The sequence below is a fragment of the Telmatherina bonti genome, assembly GCF_933228915.1.
Source record: "Telmatherina bonti genome assembly, chromosome: 3".
Taxonomy (NCBI): domain Eukaryota; kingdom Metazoa; phylum Chordata; class Actinopteri; order Atheriniformes; family Telmatherinidae; genus Telmatherina; species Telmatherina bonti.
The window spans coordinates 34,400,454-34,415,294 of NC_136621.1; the positions used below are offsets into that span (position 1 = coordinate 34,400,454).

The 14,841-nt window shown below is 41.3% G+C and overlaps 1 protein-coding gene across 1 annotated transcript in view; it reads right to left on the minus strand.

The window, feature by feature from the left end:
* The window catches only part of LOC306775016 (uncharacterized protein), a gene marked incomplete at its 5' end in the record, with an annotated part of 83,108 nt that overhangs the window by 16,752 nt on the left and 51,515 nt on the right, over positions 1–14,841 (minus strand). Inside the window, 5 exons of the mRNA XM_079265222.1 lie at positions 11,239–11,317; positions 12,307–12,517; positions 12,602–12,742; positions 13,545–13,676; positions 13,860–13,937. Coding sequence (XP_079121348.1) covers positions 11,239–11,317; positions 12,307–12,517; positions 12,602–12,742; positions 13,545–13,676; positions 13,860–13,937 — 641 coding nt within the window. The remainder of the gene's footprint in view (positions 1–11,238; positions 11,318–12,306; positions 12,518–12,601; positions 12,743–13,544; positions 13,677–13,859; positions 13,938–14,841) is intronic.

Below are 14,841 nucleotides of genomic sequence, written 5' to 3' on the forward strand. Positions count from 1 at the left end.
TGATAATGCAGATTCTGGTGTAAAGGACCTGCATCCTGACCTTTCAGCACAATATTCAATATGAGTACATGTGAACTGAGGAACAGGTGAATCAGGAGAGAGGGGTCTCAAGTCATCTTCAGAGTCTATGGAGTCCTGGGAATCTGGTCCTAATGATGATAACCAGTCATTTATGAAGGAGCAGCTGTAATCATCTGCTGATTCCAAAGGAGACATCATACGTTCACAATGTAACACTATGCAGCGCGGAATTGGCTCTTTTTGATTTTCAAACGCAACTCCTCGCACAACATCTGCATATGTCAGAGGTCTGTTAGCAGACAGATGTGGAGACACAATTGCAGTTGGATGTGTACCTGCACCTGAGTGTTTGTCCACAAAATCTAAAGGAAGTGAATCTGGTGAATCTGCTCTGCTTTCATTAAACATGTCCTGGAGACAAAAGTCCAAATCTTCACCATCTGACAACGATGACAGAGATGATGTTGGTCTATATTCAGAAATACGTAAATAATAGTCACAGTGTTGGTTGTTTGATTGGCCATATGTCAAGTGAGGAGACAAAGTCAGACCTTCATCTGATGCTACAGACTCTGGGGAAGATGCTCTGAAGTCAACCAGCCATTCATGCAATAGGGAATAGTCAAAATCTGAAGACAAAGACTCTGGGGACAATGCCCTGCTACTAAATAACTTCTCCAGTTGAAAGTCTGATAAAACTGACTGTGGAGACTCTGGTCTGCTGTGATCAAAAAGAACTTCCAGACACAAATCTGTGTCTTCCCAGTCTGATAATGCAGATTCTGGTGTAAAGGACCTGCATCCTGACCTTTCAGCACAATATTCAATATGAGTACATGTGAACTGAGGAACAGGTGAATCAGGAGAGAGGGGTCTCAAGTCATCTTCAGAGTCTATGGAGTCCTGGGAATCTGGTCCTAATGATGATAACCAGTCATTTATGAAGGAGCAGCTGTAATCATCTGCTGATTCCAAAGGAGACATCATACGTTCACAATGTAACACTATGCAGCGCGGAATTGGCTCTTTTTGATTTTCAAACGCAACTCCTCGCACAACATCTGCATATGTCAGAGGTCTGTTAGCAGACAGATGTGGAGACACAATTGCAGTTGGATGTGTACTTGCACCTGAGTGTTTGTCCACAAAACCTAAAGGAAGTGAATCTGGTGAGTCTGCTCTGCTTTCATTAAACATGTCCTGGAGACAAAAGTCCAAATCTTCACCGTCTGACAACGATGACAGAGATGTTGTGGGTCTATATTCAGAATAACATAAATAATAGTCACAGTGTTGATTGTTTGATTGGCCATATGTCATGTGAAAAGACAAAGACACACCTTCATCTGATGCGACAGACTCTGGGGAAGATGCTCTGAAGTCAGTCAGCCATTCATGCAATAGGGAATAGTCAAAATCTGAAGACAAAGACTCTGGGGACAATGACCTGCTACTAAATAACTTCTCCAGTTGAAAGTCTGATAAAACTGACTGTGGAGACTCTGGTCTGCTGTGGTCAAAAAGAACTTCCAGGCACAAATCAGTGTCTTCCCAGTCTGATAATGCAGATTCTGGTGTAAAGGACCTGCATCCTGACCTTTCAGCACAATACTCAATATGAGTACATGTGAACTGAGGAACAGGTGAATCAGGAGAGAGGGGTCTCAAGTCATCTTCAGAGTCTATGGAGTCCTGGGAATCTGGTCCTAATGATGATAACCAGTCATTTATGAAGGAGCAGCTGTAATCATCTGCTGATTCCAAAGGAGACATCATACGTTCACAATGTAACACTCTGCAACTCGGAATTGGCTCCTTTTGTTTTTCAAACGCAACTCCTCGCACAACATCTGCATATGTCAGAGGTCTGTTAGAAGACAGATGTGGAGACACAGTTGCAGTTGGATGTGTACCTCCACCTGAGTGTTTGTCCACAAAATCTAAAGGAAGTGAATCTGGTGAATCTGCTCTGCTTTCATTAAACATGTCCTGGAGACAAAAGTCCAAATCTTCACCATCTGACAACGATGACACAGATGATGTTGGTCTATATTCAGAAATACGTAAATAATAGTCACAGTGTTGATTGTTTGATTGGCGAAATGTCATGTGAGGAGACAAAGACAGACCTTCATCTGATGCGACAGACTCTGGGGAAGATGCTCTGAAGTCAGTCAGCCACTCATGCAATAGGGAATAGTCAAAATCTGAAGACAAAGACTCTGGGGACAATGACCTGCTACTAAATAACTTCTCCAGTTGAAAGTCTGATAAAACTGACTGTGGAGACTCTGGTCTGCTTTGGTCAAAAAGAACTTCCAGGCACAAATCAGTGTCTTCCCAGTCTGATAATGCAGATTCTGGTGTAAAGGACCTGCATCCTGACCTTTCAGCACAATACTCAATATGAGTACATGTGAACTGAGGAACAGGTGAATCAGGAGAGAGGGGTCTCAAGTCATCTTCAGAGTCTATGGAGTCCTGGGAATCTGGTCCTAATGATGATAACCAGTCATTTATGAAGGAGCAGCTGTAATCATCTGCTGATTCCAAAGGAGACATCATACGTTCACAATGTAACACTCTGCAACTTGGAATTGGCTCTTTTTGTTTTTCAAACGCAACTCCTCGCACAACATCTGCATATGTCAGAGGTCTGTTAGCAGACAGATGTGGAGACACAATTGCAGTTGGATGTGTACCTGCACCTGAGTGTTTGTCCACAAAATCTAAAGGAAGTGAATCTGGTGAATCTGCTCTGCTTTCATTAAACATGTCCTGGAGATAAAAGTCCAAATCTTCACCATCTGGCAACGATGACAGAGATGTTGTGGGTCTATATTCAGAATAATATAAATAATAGTCACAGTGTTGATTGTTTGATTGGCCATATGTCATGTGAAAAGACAAAGACAGACCTTCATCTGATGCGACAGACTCTGGGGAAGATGCTCTGAAGTCAGTCAGCCATTCATGCAATAGGGAATAGTCAAAATCTGAAGACAAAGACTCTGGGGACAATGACCTGCTACTAAATAACTTCTCCAGTTGAAAGTCTGATAAAACTGACTGTGGAGACTCTGGTCTGCTGTGGTCAAAAAGAACTTCCAGGCACAAATCAGTGTCTTCCCAGTCTGATAATGCAGATTCTGGTGTAAAGGACCTGCATCCTGACCTTTCAGCACAATACTCAATATGAGTACATGTGAACTGAGGAACAGGTGAATCAGGAGAGAGGGGTCTCAAGTCATCTTCAGAGTCTATGGAGTCCTGGGAATCTGGTCCTAATGATGATAACCAGTCATTTATGAAGGAGCAGCTGTAATCATCTGCTGATTCCAAAGGAGACATCATACGTTCACAATGTAACACTCTGCAACTTGGAATTGGCTCTTTTTGTTTTTCAAACGCAACTCCTCGCACAACATCTGCATATGTCAGAGGTCTGTTAGCAGACAGATGTGGAGACACAATTGCAGTTGGATGTGTACCTGCACCTGAGTGTTTGTCCACAAAATCTAAAGGAAGTGAATCTGGTGAGTCTGCTCTGCTTTCATTAAACATGTCCTGGAGACAAAAGTCCAAATCTTCACCATCTGACAACGATGACAGAGATGATGTTGGTCTATATTCAGAAATACGTAAATAATAGTCACAGTGTTGGTTGTTTGATTGGCCATATGTCAAGTGAGGAGACAAAGTCAGACCTTCATCTGATGCTACAGACTCTGGGGAAGATGCTCTGAAGTCAACCAGCCATTCATGCAATAGGGAATAGTCAAAATCTGAAGACAAAGACTCTGGGGACAATGCCCTGCTACTAAATAACTTCTCCAGTTGAAAGTCTGATAAAACTGACTGTGGAGACTCTGGTCTGCTGTGATCAAAAAGAACTTCCAGACACAAATCTGTGTCTTCCCAGTCTGATAATGCAGATTCTGGTGTAAAGGACCTGCATCCTGACCTTTCAGCACAATATTCAATATGAGTACATGTGAACTGAGGAACAGGTGAATCAGGAGAGAGGGGTCTCAAGTCATCTTCAGAGTCTATGGAGTCCTGGGAATCTGGTCCTAATGATGATAACCAGTCATTTATGAAGGAGCAGCTGTAATCATCTGCTGATTCCAAAGGAGACATCATACGTTCACAATGTAACACTATGCAGCGCGGAATTGGCTCTTTTTGATTTTCAAACGCAACTCCTCGCACAACATCTGCATATGTCAGAGGTCTGTTAGCAGACAGATGTGGAGACACAATTGCAGTTGGATGTGTACTTGCACCTGAGTGTTTGTCCACAAAACCTAAAGGAAGTGAATCTGGTGAGTCTGCTCTGCTTTCATTAAACATGTCCTGGAGACAAAAGTCCAAATCTTCACCGTCTGACAACGATGACAGAGATGTTGTGGGTCTATATTCAGAATAACATAAATAATAGTCACAGTGTTGATTGTTTGATTGGCCATATGTCATGTGAAAAGACAAAGACACACCTTCATCTGATGCGACAGACTCTGGGGAAGATGCTCTGAAGTCAGTCAGCCATTCATGCAATAGGGAATAGTCAAAATCTGAAGACAAAGACTCTGGGGACAATGACCTGCTACTAAATAACTTCTCCAGTTGAAAGTCTGATAAAACTGACTGTGGAGACTCTGGTCTGCTGTGGTCAAAAAGAACTTCCAGGCACAAATCAGTGTCTTCCCAGTCTGATAATGCAGATTCTGGTGTAAAGGACCTGCATCCTGACCTTTCAGCACAATACTCAATATGAGTACATGTGAACTGAGGAACAGGTGAATCAGGAGAGAGGGGTCTCAAGTCATCTTCAGAGTCTATGGAGTCCTGGGAATCTGGTCCTAATGATGATAACCAGTCATTTATGAAGGAGCAGCTGTAATCATCTGCTGATTCCAAAGGAGACATCATACGTTCACAATGTAACACTCTGCAACTCGGAATTGGCTCCTTTTGTTTTTCAAACGCAACTCCTCGCACAACATCTGCATATGTCAGAGGTCTGTTAGAAGACAGATGTGGAGACACAATTGCAGTTGGATGTGTACCTCCACCTGAGTGTTTGTCCACAAAATCTAAAGGAAGTGAATCTGGTGAATCTGCTCTGCTTTCATTAAACATGTCCTGGAGACAAAAGTCCAAATCTTCACCATCTGACAACGATGACACAGATGATGTTGGTCTATATTCAGAAATACGTAAATAATAGTCACAGTGTTGATTGTTTGATTGGCGAAATGTCATGTGAGGAGACAAAGACAGACCTTCATCTGATGCGACAGACTCTGGGGAAGATGCTCTGAAGTCAGTCAGCCACTCATGCAATAGGGAATAGTCAAAATCTGAAGACAAAGACTCTGGGGACAATGACCTGCTACTAAATAACTTCTCCAGTTGAAAGTCTGATAAAACTGACTGTGGAGACTCTGGTCTGCTTTGGTCAAAAAGAACTTCCAGGCACAAATCAGTGTCTTCCCAGTCTGATAATGCAGATTCTGGTGTAAAGGACCTGCATCCTGACCTTTCAGCACAATACTCAATATGAGTACATGTGAACTGAGGAACAGGTGAATCAGGAGAGAGGGGTCTCAAGTCATCTTCAGAGTCTATGGAGTCCTGGGAATCTGGTCCTAATGATGATAACCAGTCATTTCTGAAGGAGCAGCTGTAATCATCTGCTGATTCCAAAGGAGACATCATACGTTCACAATGTAACACTCTGCAACTTGGAATTGGCTCTTTTTGTTTTTCAAACGCAACTCCTCGCACAACATCTGCATATGTCAGAGGTCTGTTAGCAGACAGATGTGGAGACACAATTGCAGTTGGATGTGTACCTGCACCTGAGTGTTTGTCCACAAAATCTAAAGGAAGTGAATCTGGTGAATCTGCTCTGCTTTCATTAAACATGTCCTGGAGATAAAAGTCCAAATCTTCACCATCTGGCAACGATGACAGAGATGTTGTGGGTCTATATTCAGAATAACATAAATAATAGTCACAGTGTTGATTGTTTGATTGGCCATATGTCATGTGAAAAGACAAAGACAGACCTTCATCTGATGCGACAGACTCTGGGGAAGATGCTCTGAAGTCAGTCAGCCATTCATGCAATAGGGAATAGTCAAAATCTGAAGACAAAGACTCTGGGGACAATGACCTGCTACTAAATAACTTCTCCAGTTGAAAGTCTGATAAAACTGACTGTGGAGACTCTGGTCTGCTGTGGTCAAAAAGAACTTCCAGGCACAAATCAGTGTCTTCCCAGTCTGATAATGCAGATTCTGGTGTAAAGGACCTGCATCCTGACCTTTCAGCACAATACTCAATATGAGTACATGTGAACTGAGGAACAGGTGAATCAGGAGAGAGGGGTCTCAAGTCATCTTCAGAGTCTATGGAGTCCTGGGAATCTGGTCCTAATGATGATAACCAGTCATTTATGAAGGAGCAGCTGTAATCATCTGCTGATTCCAAAGGAGACATCATACGTTCACAATGTAACACTCTGCAACTTGGAATTGGCTCTTTTTGTTTTTCAAACGCAACTCCTCGCACAACATCTGCATATGTCAGAGGTCTGTTAGCAGACAGATATGGAGACACAATTGCAGTTGGATGTGTACCTGCACCTGAGTGTTTGTCCACAAAATCTAAAGGAAGTGAATCTGGTGAATCTGCTCTGCTTTCATTAAACATGTCCTGGAGACAAAAGTCCAAATCTTCACCATCTGACAACGATGACAGAGATGATGTTGGTCTATATTCAGAAATACGTAAATAATAGTCACAGTGTTGGTTGTTTGATTGGCCATATGTCATGTGAGGAGACAAAGTCAGACCTTCATCTGATGCTACAGACTCTGGGGAAGATGCTCTGAAGTCAACCAGCCATTCATGCAATAGGGAATAGTCAAAATCTGAAGACAAAGACTCTGGGGACAATGCCCTGCTACTAAATAACTTCTCCAGTTGAAAGTCTGATAAAACTGACTGTGGAGACTCTGGTCTGCTGTGATCAAAAAGAACTTCCAGACACAAATCTGTGTCTTCCCAGTCTGATAATGCAGATTCTGGTGTAAAGGACCTGCATCCTGACCTTTCAGCACAATATTCAATATGAGTACATGTGAACTGAGGAACAGGTGAATCAGGAGAGAGGGGTCTCAAGTCATCTTCAGAGTCTATGGAGTCCTGGGAATCTGGTCCTAATGATGATAACCAGTCATTTATGAAGGAGCAGCTGTAATCATCTGCTGATTCCAAAGGAGACATCATACGTTCACAATGTAACACTCTGCAGCGCGGAATTGGCTCTTTTTGATTTTCAAACGCAACTCCTCGCACAACATCTGCATATGTCAGAGGTCTGTTAGCAGACAGATGTGGAGACACAATTGCAGTTGGATGTGTACTTGCACCTGAGTGTTTGTCCACAAAACCTAAAGGAAGTGAATCTGGTGAGTCTGCTCTGCTTTCATTAAACATGTCCTGGAGACAAAAGTCCAAATCTTCACCATCTGACAATGATGACAGAGATGTTGTGGGTCTATATTCAGAATAACATAAATAATAGTCACAGTGTTGATTGTTTGATTGGCCATATGTCATGTGAAAAGACAAAGACAGACCTTCATCTGATGCGACAGACTCTGGGGAAGATGCTCTGAAGTCAGTCAGCCATTCATGCAATAGGGAATAGTCAAAATCTGAAGACAAAGACTCTGGGGACAATGACCTGCTACTAAATAACTTCTCCAGTTGAAAGTCTGATAAAACTGACTGTGGAGACTCTGGTCTGCTGTGGTCAAAAAGAACTTCCAGGCACAAATCAGTGTCTTCCCAGTCTGATAATGCAGATTCTGGTGTAAAGGACCTGCATCCTGACCTTTCAGCACAATACTCAATATGAGTACATGTGAACTGAGGAACAGGTGAATCAGGAGAGAGGGGTCTCAAGTCATCTTCAGAGTCTATGGAGTCCTGGGAATCTGGTCCTAATGATGATAACCAGTCATTTATGAAGGAGCAGCTGTAATCATCTGCTGATTCCAAAGGAGACATCATACGTTCACAATGTAACACTCTGCAACTCGGAATTGGCTCCTTTTGTTTTTCAAACGCAACTCCTCGCACAACATCTGCATATGTCAGAGGTCTGTTAGAAGACAGATGTGGAGACACAATTGCAGTTGGATGTGTACCTCCACCTGAGTGTTTGTCCACAAAATCTAAAGGAAGTGAATCTGGTGAATCTGCTCTGCTTTCATTAAACATGTCCTGGAGACAAAAGTCCAAATCTTCACCATCTGACAACGATGACACAGATGATGTTGGTCTATATTCAGAAAGACGTAAATAATAGTCACAGTGTTGATTGTTTGATTGGCCATATGTCATGTGAGAAGACAAAGACAGACCTTCATCTGATGCTACAGACTCTGGGGAAGATGCTCTGAAGTCAACCAGCCATTCATGCAAGAGTGAATAGTCAAAATCTGAAGACAAAGACTCTGGGGACAATGCCCTGCTACTAAATAACTTCTCCAGTTGAAAGTCTGATAAAACTGACTGTGGAGACTCTGGTCTGCTGTGGTCAAAAAGAACTTCCAGGCACAAATCAGTGTCTTCCCAGTCTGATAATGCAGATTCTGGTGTAAAGGACCTGCATCCTGACCTTTCAGCACAATACTCAATATGAGTACATGTGAACTGAGGAACAGGTGAATCAGGAGAGAGGGGTCTCAAGTCATCTTCAGAGCACAATGAATGAGGGGAATCTGGTGTCCATGCATACATCCAATTATTTATGAAGGAGAGGTTGGAGCGGTCCTCCGATGACACAGCTGAAGGTGACATGTCTTTTGATTCTGAAGAACTGAAGTTCAAAATTGGCTTCCTTTGTGTTTGACATGCAACACCTCGTCGCACAACATCTGCATATGTCAGAGGTGTGTTTGCAGACCCTTGTGGCGCTGTAGTTCTAGTTGCACCTGAATGTTTAACTAAAACACCAAAAGGAACCGAATCCCCATTTTTGACAAGCCCTTTTTCTTTTTTATCTCCACTTTCTAATGTTGTCGTAATGTAGTTTAACTTTTCATTGTTTAGTAAAGATTTTCCTGTCTTTTGAACAAGTGAACTTTCAAGTCGAAAGTCCAAGACATAGTTTGGTTTCTCTACTAAATCAAACACCATTGGCTTTTGTGATGGTGCACCATATGTAGATAGGTAAGATTCACTTGTATGCAAATGTTTTTTATCTTCATTTGAATAGTTTATTCTTCTATCCCCTAAAAGTTTCTTTTCCTGTTGACAGGTTGATGATACATTTGTAGGTGATTGTGGTACCAATTTCTCATACCAGTAACTAAGGTATGACTGAGTATTTTCTTTGTCTGGTCTTTGGATTTTAAGTATTTCAGCATTGCTTTCCAATGCATTATCATGCTTTCTTGCAACTCCTGAGTCTTGAATAGCTATTGGATTTCCTCCTGAATACAGTAAAAAATAATCACAGTATTGCTGCCTCAGCTGTGCACGGCTTGATTCTGAATACAAAAGCTCAAGAAATGAGAAACTGCACTGAGATGATTGAGACTCTGGGGAGAATGGTCGACCATCCTTCTCTGAGCCATAACAAGATGTAAGTAAATCAAATTTTTTCTCAGCAGAGACATCTTCGCTGAAAATATCATCACATTCAACATCTGATATCAGAGGTGAGACTAGTCTGTTCTCTGTCTTTACATGCACAGTTTCAGGTCCGGTTTGACCATATTTGGTGTTAGACTCAGGTGACAGTAGCTTACTTTTATGCCATGATTCAAAGGATTCAGAGCCATCAGGGTATGAGATTACAGGGATGGTAAAATCCTTCAAGCTACATGGCTGTTTGGGTTTGTTGGTGAGTAACTGTTGGGGGTTGGGTGTGTTTTCAGTAAAATTCAATAATTCATCTGGGGAGCAGCTTCTACCAGACATTGGAGAAAGTGCATGACCATCCTCCAATATACCAGAAATATCTGCAGGTAAAACCTTTCTCTGACCCAAGGGTGAATCGGGTGACATTGCTCTATAATCACTGACAGACATGACAGATTCGGGAGATGACAGTCTAGACATGGAGTTATTTGATATCCATGCATCTGCAGGGAAAACGTCCTTTTCATGATTGGGTGAAAGTGAACCATGATATTTCTCTGACTCCAAACAATCACGGTTCAAAGGGTGGTACTCTTTAAAAGCAGAAAGTGATTTCTCAGCTGTCTCGTGTGCATTTTGTGGCGTAAGATGGGTTAAAGAGCCTGAAAAGACAATCTTTGGTTTACAAATGTAGGGTGTGTTTGCCTCATCTATAGCATCGTCACTGCCTGGACTGAGACAACACCAACTACAGGATCTGTTAGTTGAGTCACAAACCATACGAGAACGTTTTGCAAGGCAGTGTGGCAAAATAGTTTGTGTTACTTCCATCGTTTCTGGTTTCACCATGCTGTGTTTAGCTGTAGTGATACTGGATTCAGTTGACTGTAAATCATCACTCTCGTCAATGAAGGGAAAGTTTTTTGGCAACACATCCTCCTGTACTCTGGCTTTTGTGCTGTCTTCCTTGCTTGATTTGAATCGTTTGAATCCCATGTCTACATCTGAAACATGTGGGATCTTGTCAAGACCATACTGTACTTTGTAGAACTGGGCTGTGAGCTCATCAGTACTCCTCTGAGACAGCCTGCGCTTTTGAGCAACATCTGTGTCATCATCAGTGATAGCCAGAGTTGGGTGGGGATACTGTGGTGTGGAGGCTGACAGCCTTGGGTCATTGCTTCTTCTTGCAGGGGTTTCGACTGCCTCTGTATTGCCAAGCTGAGGTGAACAGCTGAACCCATCAGAAAGCTCACTGAAGTCAGTTTCAGCTTTGTCTGACTCAGACAGGCTCAGGCTAAAGTCTCTGATAGAGATGTGCGAGTGCAACTTATGCATTTCATGTGACTGGTCTTTTTTATCTTCACAACCAAACTGTTTCAGTGGTAAAGTTTGGCTGCAGTCATCTCTGACTGGAGGGCCACCTTGGCGAGGCCTGACAACTCGACCTCCAACCTTGCTGCAGACTTGATGATGTCTCACTTTGGGGACATAAATCTGAGTTGCTTGGTTCCCCAATGTTGCTTCTTTTGAAGTGGGTTGACTACTTACTTGCTCATCTGAGATGTCATGACTTGCAGGCTCTTGTGAAATGACATCTTCAGAGGTCCAGAGATTAGGGTTCGATTCACTGTTGAACGATAGAAGAACAGGCCAAAGAGACAACTTTTTAGTTTCTACTGTTACTTTTCCAGAGAAAGCATACAATTTCGCAGCACTTTTAATGCTTCTATACTCTGAGACCATTTGTTTCCCCTGTAAAGTTGAACCTAGAGGTGACTGTTAGTGTTCCCTGGTCATACCTTTGCCCTCTTTGTCAGCATCAAGCTGAACTTCACATGTTTACAACTTCTCTGAACTGTTGTCAACCTAGCCACTGTTTTGCAAGAAAAATATTTAGTCTATTATGTAGCTACAAGTTAGACAAAAAAAACAAACAAACAAAAAAGACTTTATAAGGTGAGAAGTTTATCAGATGAAAGCACGTTTGTAAAATCATTGACTGCTAGTCAATGTGTATGCTTAAATAAGTCTTGTTTCACCATGCTGCTATATATTTTCAAACAGTCGAGCCTTTTTTTGAGCATAAGAAAACCTAAAGGGGCTCGAATTAAAACCCTTTAAAATTCCCGAATATAACAGACCCCGTGGAAGACCCAGGACCTGCTGGAGGGATTACATCTCTTGGCTGGCCTGGGAATGCCTTTCATGTGGATGACAGGTCAAATCATTGAAAATTATACTTAGTTTGTGAGATACACTGCAACGTGTGGACTAGGTCTTAGGAAGACTGGCTTCCACAAAACCAACAACTGTCTTTACTTAAGATTAAGCATCCAAAAAAGAAACGTTTGTCTCAATCGTGTGTGTAATTACTAAATCTAAATGCTCTAGTTTAGGCAATCCATTCTGCCTGTAAAAGGCAAAATATAATGCTGAGGGTATGGTTAAGCCACATAGTTTCTAACTGGGTCATTTAAAACTGAGCTTCATTGTCTGAAGATCTCATTGAGTCAGGACTTCAGTTTAAATAAGGAGAGTCTTCTATATGTTTCTGTAATGTTGCTAAACAACAACTCACACAGGGAATTAAACATATAGTTCAAATAAATTATTTACTGTGGGATCTCGGGCTCCTCCAGCAGGTCTCCATGCATGCTCTCTGAGTGGATATGTCCTACAGGCTCTGCCCATGAAGGAATATCCAGCAACGAAGCGACTGACAGGTCTTCTTCAGACACAGCTGGGGGTGGTCGGCGGTCTGACTCAACCCTCCTCACAATTCTGGGGCTGTCTGCATCCTCTTGCACTGATGATAAGGCTACTGACACTAAAAAAAGCAGCAAAAAAAATCAGAGACCAAGCAAACATGACAATTATTTGAGGTTATAACTTTTAATGGAGGTTTTATTACCTTCGCTGTGATCCAGCGTCTTCTCTATCTCTGCATAAGTCCGAGATGTTTGTTCTTGAATGGACTTGTTCATCTGGGTTTCAATGAGATGGACTATGTCCATGCGGTTGATCTTGGTTAGTCTCTTCACCAGACAATCCTCTGTGGAAGGATAATCATGTTAATTTAACAACTTTTTCGCAGAAAGGGTACAATATTAAGGATAGGTGGCTAGTTGAGTTACTATACATGTTTGTGTATTCATCTTACTAAAACAAAAAATTTAAATGCTATTTAAATCCTTGCCTCCTTTATCAGGTTGTGCTTCCATATTAATATAACAGCTCATAACTAAAAACAGACTTTAGTATGTGTAGTTTTCCTACAGCTTGGAAGAATTTGGTACAAAATTCCATGTATTTAGTCAATAACTTTCCATTTTCCCTGAGGGGCTAATTTTTGTGCAGCCGGGAGTAACATACAAAATTCAAGTATGGTAACTGGCATACATGCAGAGGTGTGTAAATATGACGGGTTGTTTGTTGGTTTAATTTTACAAAGTTCTACTGAAGAAAAGCTGCTGTCATAAAAAAAAAATTAGGATAAGAAAGTTATCTGATTGGACATAAAATGATCTGGAACATTTACGGAAATGACACAAGTTGGGCAAGACAGCATAAAACATGGATCACTACAGACATGCGGCAACTGATGAAAACAAAATCATTGGCAAATACGGTTGCCAATTTAAGTGAGCCCAGAAGTCCCATAATTGGAATGACACTAAGACACAATCCTGAAGTATTTAAAATACTTTTTTCAGAGTTCTATGATTCACCGGTAATGTAAGATTCAATCCTAGCCAAATTTATACAGTGTAAATACAATAGCAGTGTTGGCATAGTCTAAAGAACTGCATAAAAGTAAAATATTAAGTGGCAAGAGTCAACAAAAAAGCAAGTACCTGTTGCATGTTTGCCTTCCCGTTCAACCCAGCGCTGCAGTAAGGCATGGCTCTGCTCTTGCAGGGAATTAGGATTCTCTGTTCTCACCTGTTGAATATCATCCTCGTTGAATTCAAGTTCTCTTGCCAGCTCTGAAGTGATGAATAAAACAATAAACAATAAATGAGAAAGCAGACAAAGAATTATCCCATATACAGTGTGCTTTGCTTATGCAAATTTGATTATAAAGTAAAAACAAACATAACAACAACAACCAAGAAAAGCCTCTAAATTTAACTGCAAAACAGTAATTAAATCAAAACTTGACAGTTTACCAGTCCAGCTGAAGCCAAGGAGGTCTGCAATGATCGCTAATGTCTCCTCTTTTCTGTCAGCATCATCCTGCCAATCAACTAAAAAAAAATTCATCATAGCCAAAAAGGAAAAAAAAAAGAGCATTTAAACGTTATGCCCAAGCGTATCTGTTCAACAACATATGAAGTTTCTTTCCTTTTTTGTTTTTTGCATATGCATGTCATGTTAATTCCCTGATGACTCTATGCTATAGGCTGTAAACTAAATGTGGATCTGTGATGTGACATGAGTGAGAACATAAAGGTTGGATTTTAGAGAAGTTGCATATGGACACTTTCCCTTTGGTCACAACAAACCCAACATGCATTTAATAATTAGTGTGAGCAATGTTGTATATGCCCTGCTTAATATTAGTGCTTGCAATGTCCTGGTTAATAATATTAGTAAAGGTGTATTATTAGCAGTGGTAAAAACAACAGCCTACATCAAATGCTCAAAGCAAACTTTGGAACTGTCAGACATTCAGCCTTGAAATTGTATTTACACAAACTCGGAGGAAGTAGTAACTTGCACAAAAAGCCAAACATCTTAATCCACTTCCACACAAACACACAAAGATGGACACAGAATACAATAACAGCACAAAATATGATCAAACAAACTATAATGTTAAATGAACAATAAATGAGTGATAGAAATTTACTTTTTTGGAGGAAAAAGAGAGAGCAAAAAAGAAAAAAAAATCTCACTGCTATGGAAAAGAGATAAAGCAAAAGCCCACTGTAGGTCAGACCATACCTGATGTACATTCTGGAGTTTGATCATCAACCATTCTCTGCATCTGAGTTTCCACTGTTTCATCCCAGGTAGGCCTGGATTCAAACACATCCTCTGTCCCACCAGCTGGATGTGTGACTGGCAACTGACTAGCATCAGAATCTGAACTGTGTGAGGCTGGAATGTCATACGTAAAGATAACAGAATCTGGACTCATGTGACTAG